The following is a 17,682-nucleotide window of genomic DNA, read 5'->3' on the forward strand; positions in this document are numbered from 1 at the left end:
CGGGACGTCACAAGGATTTCCAAGTAGAAAAAACGATCTAAAATGACGCGTTTTTTCGTCGCCATGGAAACCGAATGGAGAGAGTGCTGGAGCTCAAACTCAAACATGCGTTTAGGTGATAAAAAAACGGTGCTGTTCACATGTCTGATGAGGATTCAAAACTGTAACACTGTAGAAAGCTCAGAAAACTTGAAATACCATAATAGCACCCCTTTAAAGTAATAAGGTTTTATATTCTGTCAAAGTTTGGAATTATCATTCAACCTGATGGATGTAACAAAGTGAGTAAGTTACTGTTTTACATTCATGTCTTATTCAGTATGTAGATTAATAACGTAATTGAACATTTCTTTGTCGCTTTGAAAATGGGGTAATTTGAACAGAGTAACAATTTGGAGATAGGTGACCTTTTAAAGAAGGGTATTTCATCCATTATCACAAAAGCTGAGGTGTCTTTTGCCTTTCTCATAATGCCTCAGACAAAACAGCCTTTAATCATTTTTCTATTACTGAAGCTGTCATTTAATAACAAATGTGTAATAAAGTCGTCAAAACGACTGAAGGCAACAGCACGGTCATGGGCAATTACATCATATCCAAACTACCAACAAATAAATAAAACAATTTTTTTTTAAAAAACAGAGACTTTTCCTTTTTCAACGCATCATGGCACCATTTATTTTGTAAAGTTATGCATAACCTTTCAGCTTGATCATTTTACAGTATATGTAGAACTTCATGACATTATTAGATTATCAGGCAGTCAGATCAGCATTACCAACAGTAGCAGAAAGAAGCAGCATTTCTGTCAGAAGCAGATACAGAAAGAGCAGGACCGCTCCTTGTTGGAGAGGGGAAACGGGGCCAGGCAACCAGAAGCAGATGAAGAAGCATGACATACAAAGTGTAGGAGGGGATAAATAAGCAGAAAAGCCACTGGGTTGTCTGGAAGAGGAGAGGGATGGCACCCCTACATGTTCACAGGCAAAAAAAAAAAAAAAAAAAAAGAAAGAAAAGGTGAGAGAATCACAAGCAAAAGGAAAAGAGCAGATGAGAGGCAAAATACTTCTCGGAGCGGGGGCGACGACGACGAAGGAGTCAGCACAGAAATGCAACAGGACCAGATCAGAGCCTAAAGACTCTTCATTCTAGTTAACACCACACCTAGAATTTAGCCTAAATTCTAGACTTGAACAATATTCAAGAGTATTAACAACAGGATCAATCCATCACCAGCGCAACTCTGGCCTCTATCAGTTTGAATATAGTGCTGCCATTCATCAATGTACGCCACGGCGCTTGTTTGCTAGCGTACACTCACACCAACAGTGTGTAAGTTAAGCAGGATAAGCAGCCAAAAAGCTAACACCATGGCCAACAGCATGCAAGCAATGTGGGAAACACTTAAAAAAAATGAAAGAAAAAAAAAATAAATACATCTTGGGATTAAAAAAAAAAAAATCTTAATACATTATCTTAAAATCTTCCTTTTCTTGTTTTGTGTTTCATATATATATATTCTAAACACACATCTTTGTACATTTTGGTATAAGTTCTCTTTCTTGCAAGGAGTTTAGGGGAAAATGGGCGTTCAATGGTCGAAGGGGTTGAGGTTCTAGGGGCAATTCCACTTCCCTGATTGCCTTGTGCTGAGAAGGGGTCGAAGCATCACACAGTTGAATCCCACCCTTCAAATGTTAGCTCATACTCAAGTCTCTCGTTTGCTGTGGCGACCGTAGACGATGGAGATGGAAAAAAAAAACAAAAAACAGAGGGCTCAGCAGTGAGAGAACAAGCTTATATGATGTCCATAAAGTCCAGGACACAGGAAGTAGGGGCAGACTACAAGCTGGCGCTTCCTCTTTGGGACCAGAGCCAAAAGTTGCAGCGCTGACTTCCACACTATCTCTTATCTGAGGAAATGGAAAAGAAATGCAAGCGTAAGAATAAAAAGATTAAAGATACAAAATGAGATTAATAAAATCGGAGCAAGTGATTAAGTCGTGCTTGGATGAAATTACCTTTGTTTGCATCGGAGTCTGCTGCTGACCTCTCAGGCCTTTGGCGTATCAGATTATTGTACTTGGCCTCAACCTCCTGTGAAGGGAAAAAAAAAAACGATGCGATGCCAGATCACACAACAATAAGACCACTAGGACTAGTCATTCATGGTTAATGTTTGCTGTGGAGCAGAGAATAAACGCTTGTACCTTCAGATAGGTGAGGTTGGTCTGAAGATTTCTAAGGTGTGACAACACCTGTCTGCTAAAAGTGGAGAGGCTGCCGGCCTGTGATGCTGAGGAAAATCTCAAATTGATGCCAGAATCAGCAGCGCAGCCTTGCGAGGTGCTCAGCTGTTTCCCTGTGGTTGTCGCCAAGATGTCATCATCTGTGCTGCTCTCCCCTGGGCCACCGTAACGCTCCAGGACTAAACAACCTGCAGGCGGAAATCAAAACACAACTATAAGTAAATCCAAGCAAAACACCCAAAATACCAGATATAAATAAATAAAACAATCAGACAGGAGGGGTAATCAACACCACTTCCTGTTCTCACCATAGTCTTCAGGTGAGTCAAAGAAACCAGTGTCGCCTGACCCCAGGTCCAGAGCCAAGTCCTCCATCTGGGAGCTGCTCTTCTCTGAACCGTTGTGAACCATCACTTTTGCACGGTTGTCGATTGGGGTTCGCAAAGAGGTGGTCCTGAGGAGACGGGCCCCCGTGGTGCGTTTGGTTAGCCCTGCCGGCTCCTGGGACATCAGCTGGGCCACCAACACCTGCTTCAATGCCGCCACTATGGGACATTCAAACGAATCATGTTTCTTAATAACACAATTTGCTTGAGCACATTAGCAGCAGAAGATGTTCATACGTAGCGCCTGGTTTGGCTTGTTTGCTCTGTGGTCTTACATGTTTTCAGGGCCTCGTCTGCCCTGGAGGGACAGAGATCAAATGAATCTCCTCCTCTGCTGTCATCTGCTGCTTGGTAGGGAAGCTCTGGGTTCGCAAAGCTGCTTTCTTCTTCCTCTTCATCTGCCTTCACTTCCTCAAATGGATTACTACCAGGTATAGAGCTTTGCATTGCACTTCTTGAGGCTGGACCGCTCTCTTTGTCTAACAATGCGACAGTTACAATGTTTTAAGGATTGTTTTTCATGTTGACTGTGATAGAAACGTTTGAGTAACAATGAATAAAAATAATTATGATTCACAACTAAACACAGAAAGGTAGGAGCTTCCGTTACCGGTGGACTGAGTGCTGCCAGTGGACGTGCGGTCTGGGTCTCTGCTCAACCTGGAAACACCTGCTGTTATGATCTCCACACCGTCTCTTTCCCCACTGGCACACAGTCAGAATTTTAGGTTAACATCAATTTCAAACTAGTAGTCATACGATTTGATTAGATTTAGAAAAAAAAAAAAAAGATAAAGAAGCCTACTCAGTCTGAGGTAATGGTATGACGCTGTGAGGCTTGGCCTTAATAGCATCCGCTTTCTTGGAGATCAGACTCTGCCACCTTGTGTAGGAGGAGGAAAATACTTTATTAGCCCATTTAATAACTGAAGCAGTAAAAATCAAATAAATCCATTAAAATAAAGACAGGTTCACGTTTTCTGATCTGACACTGTGGGTGCCATTAGCTCATAGATCTGGGCTCCATTGTCTGACATGGAGAGAACGAAAAAGGACTTGTTGTCTGGTGAGAGAGAGAGGGAAGATGAACAGAGGGTTTTGGGTGAGTATAATAAATACGACTCTGGCTTCTTTGCAAAAATATTAAAATTTCTATTTCTGTGCACTAAACATGTGGTTACGTATGTACAGGACAAGGCCTTAAATGACATGAGACTTTGTGAACTGACCTGTGGCCACAGAACGCACGAGCACAGTGTTGAGTTTAATGATGGGACTATAGATATGTTTGGTGTCTGCGGAGCCAGCCAGGTTTTTACAGTGACACTTCAGGATCAGACGCTCGTCTTGTTTTTGCAGCAGGACGAGAATGTCCTCCAGGAGGAGTGTGTACAACTCTGCAAGCAGACAGGAAGAACGCATGCATTCACTGTCGAGCAAGCCGTGGTTACGCGGAGTTTGCAAACTGCAAAACAAATCAACAAAGCAATAATTACAAACCTATAGTTTTGTCCCTGTTGACTTTCCATGACAGTGGGCCCTCATGTACCATCGTCCTCTTGGTTAGATCCAGGTTCTAAAGGATGAAAAGTAATAAAAAAAAAAAAAGAGCTTTTAAACATTGGTGCATTTCTATTTTGCACACATTCCAAAGAGGATACGTGGACGTACAACTACTGGGAGCTTTTTAAAATGAGATGAGTCACCTTGAATTCAAGGATCATGGGGTTGTCTGTCTGTTTTAGAGAGGAGAGGTCCAATCTTCTTTGATAGTCCTCTAACTTCTACAGGAAGCAAGTGAACAAAGAGAAAAAAGGACATGTAAATGCTTTCCAACAAGAACAAGTTTGTAAAAAGTCCGTTATGGCTGAGCAAGAAAAGGATGAAACTGAAGAAGAAGAGGAGGAAATATAAAGAGTGGCATTAAGGAGATTTAAAATAAGACTCTTACCTGCTTGTCCTCAGATTTCTTAACAGCTTGGTTGACGTGACTGAGGATCCTTCTACAGCAGTCGGCTGCCTGTTTTACTTTCTCTTTATCCACTGCATTGTCTGAAAAAAATATTACGGCATAAAGCAGTCAGGCCTCCTCTGTTCTGCAGGGAGCTGTCCAACAAATTGATATTTCCTCTGTCCATTAACATATCATCAGTCTCAAAAATTATGATAGAGCAGAAAAGGCATTATGGTCTTTTAATAGCTGGTTATACTTTATCATTAGTGTGTTCCCCCCTGTGTGAGACCCAAACTCCAGCTAAGATTAAAATGATGGACCAAATAATGGGTGCCACATTTCATGAAATGTGCACCACCACCACAGGAGGATTATAATGATTATCTCGATGCCACGTAGAACCTTGCTTGAGACTGTTTTTCTTCTTTTCCTGTATCATCATATTGGATTGGGGGTTTTAAATGCAAATTAGACTTTCCCTTTTCTTTCTTTATTTTTTTTTTTTAAACACGTTTCCATGGTTACTAATGGAATTAACTCTCTTAGAGGTTTTAATTGATTTGAATATAACAGGTAAGAAATGCTCAATAAAATGATAATTTCTTCTGAAGTGAGTTTGATTACAAGCAAACCACAACGTTGCCACATTTTTAGTCATATGCTAAACAGCAAGCCTGCTTCCAAAACGCTGAAATGACAATAAAGACTCCCATATTACACCAGTAGAGTCCCTTTTTAAAAGTATGACAGTTGTTTATAAGTTTCCGTGTTGGACTACGGACATGTATTTATGAGGCTATGGGGACATTTTAAGCCACAAACAACTTGTCAAGAAAATAATTGGTGGATTAATCAAAGGGGAACAATTTCATTGATAATCTATCAAACATTTTGACTTCTGTCATAATAACTGCATAACTTGTTAAACGGCTCCACTGTATAAACTGTAGAGTTTATCATTAAAAAAAAAAAAACACAGTAGTGCCTGTGGAGTGGGTACAAAATGAAGAAATCCTGGCTAAGTGTGGTAAAAGAGCTCTGGTTGCAAAGACAACAGTAATGCACCTGTGTACTTGACGATGTTGTCTAGTAGTAAGGGGTACTTGGTGAGCCGCTGCATCTCTACAGGAATGATGTCCTTAAGCTGCAGTCTGCGACACTGTCTGTTACTCTCTGCTTCCTGCAAACATTTAAAGAAAAATAGGGGGAGGGGAAATCAAATTTTAGGGGTCCGATTACACTCACGGTCAACAGTTAACCTAAAAATTTAAATATGCATTAATCCTGACTGAGCAACACACGTTTCCAGTCAGATTGTCGAACTGATACGACTTTAGCTCGGCACCTTCTGAGTGGAGCCAACCAGAAATTTGGTTGCTGGAAAAGATTAATGTTGAAAACTTTGTCTGCACTACATGAGCATTATGTAATTACCTGAATGAATGAGGTGAACCTGGAGTCCTTCTTCTGCTTGGTCTTGATGATCTCTAGAGCAAACGGCTGGTTACTGCAAAACGTCGCCACTGCCTGCTTGATCTTCTCTTCTTCACCGCTGAACTGTAGCCAACCAAACCAAGACAAGAAAGCAGAAGCTCAGGCAGTCTGCGTCTGAATTATTTGGCAAGAAAATGTCTTGTATTCAACAACTACAATACGTAGCCAACTCCCAGAAGGGTGGGGGGGGGGCAGGCTGATTTCTTTTCGCAAAGACGGCTTAAGGTTCAATGCAGACTAGATCAATGCTCAGATCCCCAGGAGACTGCTTACCCTGCTTATCCCCCATAGAAAGGATTCAGACTAGGCTGCCAGCAGATATGTGACTACTTCACATCGCATATCTAACAAATGATATAGAGATGCGTAAATGTCAGCAGAATCTAGGGCATCTTCTGACACGCTCGTCTATTCAGGAGCGAGTATCTATCTCGCATTTCTTGCTACAGTGAGGAAGAGATGAGCTGCTGCTTCATCTTTTACGTGTTCCCTCTACAAATTTCATTATAGGATATCATGTATGGTTTGCAAAAACCCCCAATAATCCATTCTCTGTCATATTTGGACAATTTATTAGCAAACAACATGGTGGAAAAACAACCAACTGAGGTTGATTAAAATGAATACAAAGTCAGTGTTATCAAGATATCTGGGCAAAAAATACATTTTTTTCAGTGCACATCATGTTTTGTTTTGATATCTGTCATCTTAAAATTGAATCAGTATAAAAATCGTTTGAGACATTAAGTACTATTTCAGCTTGACAGTTTTACTTACCCATGACAGCAAGTCATCACCTATCTGGTCTATCACTGAAGACTCATTTCTCCTCCGAACCGCTGTCATTTGATCAAGTATTGAAACTGAAATTCAAAGCAGATCCACCACTGGACAGTTAGGACGGTGTGCATTTCTGTGACAGGCAACACTGATGTATTCTAACAGTTAAGTTCGACTTTAGATTTTTCTGTGGTTTAAGAGCAGCAATGCGCAGATGAGAGTCTTTGACAGGGCTTAAGATGAGCGTGTTTGTGAATGTACCATGAAGCTGTAAAACTTCTTCCAAGTTGGTGAAGATGTTTTTGATGTCGGCAGGTGGGAGGATTGCGTCTTTGGAAAGCTTCTGATAGAAAACGTGGTCCAAAACCTTCAGCATCCGCACGTGTGCGCGCTCTGTGTTGAACAGCTCTGCAGACAAATTACAAGTTGTTAATTGAAGAGCACAGACTGTTCAGACAACTCTACAGTTGGCAGGAACTTGGAATGGATCCCAGCCAGTGTGGCCCTGTCCATCCTCTTCATCTCACTAAACTCTGATGCAACAGTAACATAAAAAACATGGAGAAGAGATCTGTTTGCAGATACAAATTTAGCTTCAGAGGATATTTCCTGTTGTGTCCTCCTCACCATTGATAACTTCCTGTCTCTTGATTTCATGAGGCCTGAGACCTGCAAGGACATCTTGTCCTACCAGCTGCTGCCAGTATGGAGGATCATGCTCAGAGTCTGTCCCTTGGTCGTCTTCACTCTGGACATCAGCAGAGCCCAATCCCTCAAACCTTGTGCAAAGAGAAAGTTAACTTTTCATTTTCGTTGTAAAATGCACTTTTTTTTTTTATCTTATCCATCATTTTTAGATGGTTTTAAGGCAACTTTAGGTCTAAATCATTAGATATGCTCACCTTCGCATTGCTTTTGGTGTTCCCTCATGAACTCTATAAAATATATATAAACAGAAAAATTAGTCAATGCAAAAAACAGACAAGATAGATAGACGGACAGATAGATAGTTTGTTAGATAGAACGATAGATAGATCAAATGACAGATAGATAGAATGACAGATAGATAGAATGACAGATAGATAGAATGATAGATAGATAGAATGATAGATAGATAGAATGATAGATAGATCAAATGACAGACAGACAGACAGACAGACAGACAGACAGATAGACAGATAGATAGACAGATAGATAGATAGATAGATAGATAGATAGATAGATAGATAGATAGATAGATAGATAGATTAGATAGATAGATCTGACTGTAAATCCACCTGTCACTTTCTCTGTCATCCTCCTGTAGTTGGTCCATGTAAAGGTCCACATGTGAAACAGGGTATGGTAATCCATCCAGAGGGTCTGATGGAAGGCCGTCACTTAGCCTGGAGGCACCTGATGCTGGAGTACCACCTAACAACAAGGTACAACTTCATTAATCTATTCTTAAAGCTCAGAATAATGAAGTCCCATATCCTTTGTGGTACTGCATTTGTTGGTTTCCAGTTACAGGAAGTGTACTTCCAACATTTTAAGGAGGCTCAGATTGGGTGGTTGATCACACTTGGCTGACAGCCAATATTTGTCCAGTTTGATTAGTGGTTACTAAAAAGTAGATCAGGAGAACTGATTAGCTTTTTTTATTCATATTCAATTCATATTCATATTTTATTCATATTCAAGTATTCATATTCAGTTTATATTACACACTTATAATTTATATGTGTGTGTGTGTGTATGTATGTGGGTTTTTTTTCAGTGTACAAAGCTGAACAGTGAAAGTAACATTAGGCGTCCAGATAGAAAAAAATACCAACAACAAAACAAAAAACATTTCACCCAAATATGGGTCCACATTTACAGTTCGGGTTGGCCCACATCTGCCTCGACTTACACCAGTGACTCCATGTGAGTGTGTCTGCCAAAATCAGCCACATGACCACCACAGGTGTCACACGAGGAAATTGTTGTAATCTATTTCCAGGCCCCTCCTCATACTGGGACCACTTCTGGACCCCACAACACTTGTCATAATCCACATCCAAGCCAACAACTGACATCTGATACACATGTGACCCACAAGACACTTGCCTGTCCCCACTGCAATAAATGACTAAAGAATTCAGCATTAGGCCCAAACACACCATGCTGAATCTGGTTAGCAACCAGATAACCAAAACATCAGCAGAAGGTCACTACATCTTCGACTGATAATGTAGCCGTTAGAGTTGCCAATTCAGCATGATCTGAAGGTGATGCGTGATAAAAAACTTGTCTTAGAAATTTGCTGATGCAAATCATCTGAATGACTGACTCAGTGGAAAACAAATAAGTATCAGTGGAAAACAAATAAGTAGCTTTAGTTTAGACATGACCTTTTAAAAATATACATATTTCAAAAGAAATAATGCTTTATTAACGAATCATCCAGTTTTTTTTCTGTGCAGCTTAATAAGATTAATACCTAATATAATACAAAGAAAAGCCAAAAACTGTCACAATTATATATCATTAATTGTTAAATTATGGAGCATTCTTACATTTTAACACTATTTTACACTAAACATGCAGTGTTTTACAAAACATTTAAGTCAGTAAATAGTTTTATAAATAAATAAAAAGTTTCAAATACAGGCTCTACTTAGGTATCAACCAGTCTTGCTTCAGTCTGTTATCAGCTGCAAAATTCCTGATGAGAGCACCAGATACTTGGACCAGTATTTTAACACAACAGCAACTCAGACAGCGATGACTGTGACTGGTTTGTTTGGAATGTAGCGTTTACCATCACATGGCTTTGCTCAATTATAGCATTGTTCGATTGAATTGTAAAACAGAAACAGCTTTTACTGTAGCAGACTTTCTATGAATGCCAACACAAAACACATATTCCATCTTTCACTATTTTTCCATTGTGTACAGACTCAGCTAATCAGTGTTTCCATTCTCTCCTCGAACGCCTGTGCTGTTTCTGTGTTGCAATAATTCTTGTAAAAAGTGACCGAACATTTATCATCAACTCACACGCTTATCCAACACACACAGAAACCTCCCCGTCAGCGGGCCTTGGCCTGTTCTGACTGCAGCTCAACACAGACACACTTCAGTACAGGTAGTGTATAAATGCTCATAAAAAGTAAAGGTCATCTCATAGTGCTTTGCTGCGGTCTCTGCATCGATGTAACAAGGAGCCATAAACTAGCATCCTGGCTTAAAAAAAATCCCACCTTTAAGAGAGCTTCCTTTTTCTTTTTTAACAACGTAATTTTGTAGCTCACCGCCATCGATGTCTCGGTTAGTATCAGAGATGTACGTGGAGCTGCTTGGAGATGAGGTGTTGACAGTCATGGAGTTTGTGAGTTCAGGTCCTTCACTCGATTGGCTGACTCTCAGACGTACGGCTTCCATGTGCTCACTTGTCCCCAGTGTGGGCTGAGACAGCTGTTTCAGAGGCCGGGGGCGACTGTCCAGGGCTTTACCCACTGCATGCAGAGAAGACGTTTGAAAAAGCTCCCTAAGTACCATTTTCACTTTCATTCATTTAAGCCTCCTCACTTACCTGATGTTGCTTCAACGCGACTGGGTCGACGCTGAGGTCCCAGAATACTAGGAAATCTTTTCTTCACTTTCTCGTCTCCTTCCTTGTCTGTTTTGATGGTTTTCTGCAGTTTATGAAAAACAGAAGAAAACAAAGCTGTTACGTGCAAAATAAAGGGAGAAAAGGCACCTTATTATATCAAAACTACAAGGTACCTTTATCTTAGGGAGAAAGCTGATCCGAACCCGTTTGGACTCCAGACTGCGAGGTTCCTTGACCCTCACACCAAGGTACTTCATGTATGTGTAGATGACATACTGTATTGTAGTGCTGAAAGAAAACAAAAGTGTCAGCTCTTGCATTTAACTTCTTTCTTAATTTCTAACAAATCAAACAAGGAGATGCTTGAATGTGAAGCACAAAACTATCCATACAGTGATGAGAACCATATGTCCCACCAGTCATTCTCTTACAGTTTCTACACAAACCATCTGTTTTGTGCTGCGACCATATGGCATTTCAAACCAGACTGTTTCAATCAGTCACACTTTTCAATTATTTAATCTAAACAAAAAGCAAAAACTACACATTTTATTTAAGAGAATAACCAGATGCTTGATTTGTAAACCATGGGGAAGTAGAACAGAGCCCTTTTAAGGTAATGAATTTCATCTGTCATATTAGCACAATATTCCTTTTAATAATTAATGTAAAGGTAACAAAAGGTGTGATATAATAATCCACAAGAAAATAATTATCAAAGAAGGAGAAATCCCCGTTTAAATTTTAAATAAGTCTCTTTAGTTATTCCAAGCAATGCCCTTAGACTCTGTTAATCAACCAAATATGCAGAAATGAGTCTTCTTACCATTTCTCTTCTTCTGTAGGTTGATTTGTTGTAGATAACCTGTAAACAACACAAATAAAAGAAATATTTGACACAATGCAGTGATTATAATCATTTTGCGCATATTTGTATGCAAAGCACACATGGATGCAAGTGTCAGTGCATCTGCTGCTTACAGGATGTCATCTATTTTGTTGATGATACTTTCAGCATATGAACGTTCTCGATCAGCAGTGACGCGGTCTCTGTCTCGTTCTTGGTCCAGTCTGGTTAGCTCCACCTCAGCAACTGTTAGACCCATGCTTCTCTTTTGCCTACATATATTCAGACAGATAATCTGTGGTCAGTTTGATGATGATTTAATCCATTTTCACTTGTGACACAAAAAAAAGGTCAACAGAATTAGGTCCAGACAGGAGCTGTGAAAACTGCAGACTTTAATCACACAAATGCGCTACACAGCCAGACATTCTATAAATGAGAAGTACCGGTAGTCTTAGAACTGGAAATAAAAATGGACAAATATGCAGCTACTTAACCAGAACAATGACCATTGTATGTTTTTGTTACATATACATATTTGGATGAAAAAGAAGACAGGTGTGAAGCTGAAATGGTTATCAGCACAAAGCCGCTTTGATAGAAATAGCTGCTGTAATCACAGTCTTAAAGTGTCATTTCCCAGAATGATTATATAGAACTGGTAGAGAAAACTCTGCTGTGGCATACGTCTGACATTCTTTGATTTTCTTAAAAATTGTTCTTAACACACACATATATATATATATATACACACACTGCTCAAAAAAATAAAGGGAACACTTAAACAACACAATGTAACTCCAAGTCAACCACAGTTCTGTGAAATCGAACTGTCCACTTGGGAAGCAACACTGATTGACAATCAATTTCACATACTGTTGTACAAATGAAATAGACAACAGGTGGAAATTACAGGCAATTGACAAGACACACCCAATAAAGGAGTGATTATGCAGGTGGTGACCACAGACCACTTCTCAGTTCTGATGCTTTCTGACTGATGTTTTGGTCACTTTTGAATGCTGGCGGTGCTTTCACTCTAGTGGTAGCATGAGACGGAGTCTACAAACCACACAAGTGGCTGAGGTAGTGCAGCTCATCCAGGATGGCACATCAATGCGAGCTGTGGCAAGAAGGTTTGCTGTCTGTCAGTGTAGCATGGAGGCGCTACCAGGAGACAGGCCAGTACATCAGGAGATGTGGAGGAGGCCGTGGGAGGACAACAACCCAGCAGCAGGACCGCTACCTCCTTCTTTGTGCAAGGACGAACAGGAGGAGCACTGCCAGAGCCCTGCAAAATGAGCTCCAGCAGGCCACAAATGTGTCTGCTCAAACAGTCAGAAACAGACTCCATGAGGGTGGTATGAGGGCCTGACGTCCACAGGTGGGGGTTGTGCTTACACATGCAGGACGTTTGGCATTTACCAGAGAACACCAAGATTAGCAAATTCGCCACCGGTGCCCTGTGCTCTTCACTGATGAAAGCAGGTTAACACTGAGCACATGTGACAGACGTGGCAGTCTGGAGACACCTTGGAGAACGTTCTGCTGCCTGCAACATCCTCCAGCATGACCAGTTTGGCAGTGGGTCAGTAATGGTGTGGGGTGGCACTTCTTTGGAGGACCGCACAGCCCTCCATGTGCTCGCCAGAGGTAGCCTGACTGCCATTAGGTACCGAGATGAGATCCTCAGACCTCTTGTGGGACCATATGCTGGTGCGGTTGGCCCTGAGTTCCTCCTAATGCAAGACAATACTAGACCTCATGTGGCTGGAGTGTGTCAGCAGTTCCTGCAACACGAAGGCATTGATGTTATGGACCGGCACATCTGTTTCCCAGACCTGAATCCAATTTAGCACATCTGGGACATCATGTCTCGCTCCATCCACCAACGCCAAGTTGCACCACAGACTGTCCAGGAGTTGGTGGATGCTTTAGTCCAGGTCTGGGAGGAGATCCCTCAGGAGAACAACACGGAGGCCACACACACTACTGAGTCTCATTTTGATTTGTTTAAAGGACTTTACATCAAAGTTGGATCAGCCTGTAGTGTGTTTTTCCACTTTCAATTTGAATATAACTCCAGATCAAGACCTCCATGGGTTAATACATTTGATTTTCATTGATAATTTTTGTGTGATTTTGTTGTCAGCATATTCAACTATGGAAAGAACAACGTATTTAATAAAAATATTTCATTCATTCAGATCTACAACGTGTTACTTTAGTGTTCCCTTGATTTTTGACCAGTGTTAAAAAAAGAATATACATATATATAAAATGTCGAGAAAATTCCCAGGGCTGCTGCTGTTACATTAAAAGCTTCAGGATAAAAAAAAAGGAAAAATACTAAGCTTAATAGTGTCATAATAATATTAAGGCAATTAATCAGAACCCATCAAGGATCAAAAACATGAATAAAATAAAAATACAGTATAAACTGGAATCACTACATTTACCTGAAGTCCTCAAGATTTTTCTGAATCTCAATGAGCAGAGAGTCCTGCAGTGCTTGAACATGTTGCCTTTGTATTTCATCCGGGACTGGCTCTGGCCGCCGCCGTTCTGCAATGACACATACACACACACTCACACTACATACCAAATATCCTGGTGTTTTGGCATGAACATACTAAACACACTGTTTTAAAGTGAAGTTAAACTTCTGATACCATCAGATCATTTAGTTTTTAAATAACATGGCCAATATTTAAATGGCTTTACAACAGTGACTCAAATGATCAAGACTGAATGGCTAAAGTGGATTAAGAAAATAATCTATTATTAAATAAAACTTACCAATATCAGCAGAAATAGATTCAGGAATAGGAACTTTTAAATTCTGCAACAAAAGCAAACATGTTATATTTTAGCAAGATTTTAGATTTAAAAAAAAAATTGGAAAAAGTCCAGCAAGAAATTGTATTTAATATCTGTGTATCCCAAATGAATATAAAAAAATAATAATAATTCCCCAACAACTGTGGTAGGCATAAGTCAATTAGCTGTAAATATATCAGCTCGTACGTTAAAAAAAAACAAAACAAAACAAAAACTCTTTCCTCTAACTATTGAGATTTTGTGATCTTGTCAGCGATGCATGTGGCATACAGTCCCATGCAAGACTAAATTTATATAGTGTTGTAATGTGTGTTGTGTTCCATATGATAGATGAGCCTTGCATGTCACAAAACAAACAGGCTTACTGCTGCTTTGTCCATGAAGAAGGTGTGGAGGTCTCGCCTGGTCTCTTTGGAATTGGTCTGCTTATAGAGGTCAGCGTAGAGGTAGCACAGCTGAACACACAGTATAAAGAATAATTATTAAAGCATAAGAAAAAGACCCCCACCTTTTAATGATGGCAGGTTGTGTGAAAACATGTAATTGATATTTTAAGGATGTAACATATATGGTGTCAACAAAGCGTCTCACCACAGGAGCAGGGTCGAACTGAGAGATGACATAATGAAGAAATGCTGCAAGGTGGGCGGGGCGAGACTTGAGCTGCTCAATACTGTTAAAGCTGTTACACTGGCCATTAGTCTGAAACATAACAGTTACAGCAGTAACTTCAGATTAATGATGGTACAACAATTTACTTCAACATCATCACCTGACAGAAGATGCGGACATAAACACTGCCAAACGAAAGAAGAAAAAAAAAAAAAAATACATACCTGCTCCTGGTCAGAATCAAAACAGTCGTCTTCAGCTCCAATGATTTGTGAGACGAGGCGAGATGAAGCGGGACTGCTGACTGTGGTGGGAGACAGAGAGTCCTGTAAAAGAGACATGTATATTGTTCAATTACCTGTCTCACTTTCACCATTAAAACTGCCTCACATGGTGTCTACTTGAGTATTTGACAACTAAGTACTAAGTAGGATTGAGAGTCAAGTCCAACAAGTTCAGTTACCAAGTCGGTAGCGTCCTCTGTCTCTGGGGAGTGGCAGGAGTTGAAGCTGTTCCTGGGTGTGCTCTTTGGGCTCGGGAAGGAAGACTCTCTTTGACACTGGCTCTCTGGAGATCCGGGTCCGAACATCCGAGACATCTACAGGCAGGATGGAACACATTGAAATAAACTAAAATAACCTCAGATTTAAAGGAAATAACATAAATGCAAACACAATTAAACAAATTAATTCTGGTCATGTAATTTATTAGTTTTTATACAAGAACACTATTTTCATGGAAAATCTCTAAATGGATGTGAAACATCTGAACTGATCTCATCTGGCATAAAGAAACCACAACAAAGCAGGTCTAATGTACTTGAACTGATAAATGGAATCCACATTGTTTTGCATTATGATAACGTACAGGTGTGCTGCTCCAAGGCAGGTCTGGGCTGCCGTCTGCTTTTGGGGCAAATGTGCGCTCTGTTGGAAATATGCTACCATCATCTGTGTCACCACCTGAAACAGCCTCCTGAGGGTTCATGCAAACACAAAATTTGTTCAAAAGTGATAAAAACATAAAACATTCACAACAATCATACTGACACAGATCCCAATTACATGCACATGCCTAGAACTAACCAGTTGCATGAATAGTCATTTATAAATGATTGACTTTCTCATATGTTCAGTCCTATTAATATAAAATGTTTCAAATTAATAAACAACAGTCTAATATGTTGATATATATTGCACAGAGTACAACAGTGAAGTAAAATAAGCTCTCTTGCAGACACAATAAAGTGGCTTCCCACAGAGAAGCCTAATCCTCTGATGGGATCAGGATTAATGTTTGTCTGGAATGATCTCTACACGTGCTAAACGAAACTATACAAAGATTGATCGGATGTTTCTGGGAGATTCACGTCTGTGGATTTCCTTTTCTGTGGGCTAAATTTACAAGTTAGTACCTGTGTTGTCCCAGTGGCCTTGAAGAGCTGACCCTGCAGCTGAGGAATGTGTTTTTTAGCTTCCTGGATGTCTTTCAGTAGTTTGGGGGAGGGGTTCCTGCTGTACTCCTCCTTCATGGCCTAAACAGCACAAGAGGAGAAATCAAAACAAGGACAGGATCAGCAGGTCACTGACATTAGTATGCAATTGAACAAAACACAGTCTATAAGACAATGAATCTCTTACCAACATAAACTGCTGGAAGTTTAAGGAACACATTTTATTATGAAAAATAACAGCATGAAAACAGTGATTTACCATGTAGGCACATCTTACTCGTTCCCAGAACAAAAACAATGTTTTATTTAAAAACATATAACTTAATCTTTTGATTTTAAACATAAACATCAAAACATTGATTAAAAGGGTTTCATATACAGAGTGAAAAATAAAGTTCTACTTGATTGCAAAAAACGTACAGGGAAAACAGAAGAACATAACAAATCAAGACATAAACAAGGTAACAGCCACTGCTGTGCTAACCTGCAGGTCCTGTTGTTCTTTAGAGAGCATCTTCTGCAAGATGTCAGCCTTCTGGTTGCTGATACTGCTATTTTCATCCTGAGGGGAAAAGCAAACGATGGATGTTGAAATTGAGCACCAAGGGTTTAACATGTGTTTTAGACTACAGCATAAAACATACAAACAGGTCTTTAAAAAAAAAAAAAGATAAAATAAATAAATATGGATAACCTAAGGGAGAGGATGACCAGAGAGGACAAGTCTGTAGAGGGAAGTAACAAGCAATGTAAATGTAAGTCTTTAGTACCCATGGTGGTTGTGGCGAGGAGAGGTGGTCTTGAGGACTGAATGGGCGTTTCACTGCAGGGGAGTTTGGAGATGATATGCTCACACCCAACACCTCAGACTCGGTTTCAGGCAAAGGGATCTGGGCAAGTCCTGGAGGACGCCCCAACACTGTGAGGGCTACATATGAGCCCGCTAGAACGAAAAACCAACAACAGTTAATAGTCATATCTATAAAGTTTATGTTTATTTATTTATTTTCAATACAACCAGAGGAACTAACATTTGATAAGTTTCACCACTTCAATGTGATTCGAATGTGTAACAAGGGTCCCGTTAACCTGGAAGACAACAATGGCAAATTGATGAGAATTAAAATAAAAAAAAAACTGATGCCAAGCTCCACCAGATGACATAACATTATGCTTTGTGTGTAAAAATACCAACTGACCAGAAGGTGGCAGCTGAAAGCCTATGTATCAGAGCTGCAAAAAACAGGGACACCTGGAGTTTTAAACTAAAGGAAGTAGATGATGACAGTACCTTGATAATCCTATCTCCTGTCTGAACACCAGCACGCATAGCAGCCCCATCTGGAAAACACAAAAGATAAAAAGAGCTGATGTGACTCAAGAAGAAGAGAAAAAAATATAACAAATAAAAGACAAATGTTGGGGGATGGGCTGCATGGGGGGAAGAAAACAAACCAAAAAGCCCACCCTAATAAGAAAAGGATGC

At 40.1% G+C, this 17,682-nt stretch overlaps 1 protein-coding gene across 4 annotated transcripts in view; it reads right to left on the minus strand.

The window, feature by feature from the left end:
• Positions 1-689: 689 nt before the first annotated feature.
• The window catches only part of arhgef12a (Rho guanine nucleotide exchange factor (GEF) 12a), a 45,262-nt gene continuing 28,269 nt past the window's right edge, over positions 690-17,682 (minus strand). For all 4 annotated transcript variants that reach the window (XM_079246365.1, XM_079246363.1, XM_079246364.1 and 1 more), the window contains 36 exons: positions 17,488-17,537; positions 17,228-17,285; positions 16,967-17,139; positions 16,681-16,758; positions 16,158-16,277; positions 15,611-15,718; positions 15,207-15,341; positions 14,968-15,069; positions 14,723-14,833; positions 14,497-14,586; positions 14,090-14,132; positions 13,750-13,855; positions 11,425-11,562; positions 11,270-11,308; positions 10,617-10,731; positions 10,423-10,525; positions 10,142-10,345; positions 8,141-8,276; positions 7,766-7,798; positions 7,491-7,642; positions 7,125-7,271; positions 6,861-6,946; positions 6,024-6,146; positions 5,655-5,769; positions 4,587-4,687; positions 4,342-4,419; positions 4,136-4,211; positions 3,865-4,032; positions 3,611-3,698; positions 3,441-3,518; positions 3,246-3,340; positions 2,911-3,114; positions 2,558-2,794; positions 2,211-2,437; positions 2,022-2,097; positions 690-1,913 (listed from right to left, as the gene is read on the minus strand). In XM_079246365.1, coding sequence (XP_079102491.1) covers positions 1,903-1,913; positions 2,022-2,097; positions 2,211-2,437; positions 2,558-2,794; positions 2,911-3,114; positions 3,246-3,340; positions 3,441-3,518; positions 3,611-3,698; positions 3,865-4,032; positions 4,136-4,211; positions 4,342-4,419; positions 4,587-4,687; positions 5,655-5,769; positions 6,024-6,146; positions 6,861-6,946; positions 7,125-7,271; positions 7,491-7,642; positions 7,766-7,798; positions 8,141-8,276; positions 10,142-10,345; positions 10,423-10,525; positions 10,617-10,731; positions 11,270-11,308; positions 11,425-11,562; positions 13,750-13,855; positions 14,090-14,132; positions 14,497-14,586; positions 14,723-14,833; positions 14,968-15,069; positions 15,207-15,341; positions 15,611-15,718; positions 16,158-16,277; positions 16,681-16,758; positions 16,967-17,139; positions 17,228-17,285; positions 17,488-17,537 — 4,004 coding nt within the window. In that variant the 3' untranslated portion in view covers positions 690-1,902. The remainder of the gene's footprint in view (positions 1,914-2,021; positions 2,098-2,210; positions 2,438-2,557; positions 2,795-2,910; positions 3,115-3,245; positions 3,341-3,440; positions 3,519-3,610; positions 3,699-3,864; positions 4,033-4,135; positions 4,212-4,341; positions 4,420-4,586; positions 4,688-5,654; positions 5,770-6,023; positions 6,147-6,860; positions 6,947-7,124; positions 7,272-7,490; positions 7,643-7,765; positions 7,799-8,140; positions 8,277-10,141; positions 10,346-10,422; positions 10,526-10,616; positions 10,732-11,269; positions 11,309-11,424; positions 11,563-13,749; positions 13,856-14,089; positions 14,133-14,496; positions 14,587-14,722; positions 14,834-14,967; positions 15,070-15,206; positions 15,342-15,610; positions 15,719-16,157; positions 16,278-16,680; positions 16,759-16,966; positions 17,140-17,227; positions 17,286-17,487; positions 17,538-17,682) is intronic.

This window comes from Telmatherina bonti (assembly GCF_933228915.1).
Source record: "Telmatherina bonti genome assembly, chromosome: 9".
In the NCBI taxonomy this organism is placed as follows: domain Eukaryota; kingdom Metazoa; phylum Chordata; class Actinopteri; order Atheriniformes; family Telmatherinidae; genus Telmatherina; species Telmatherina bonti.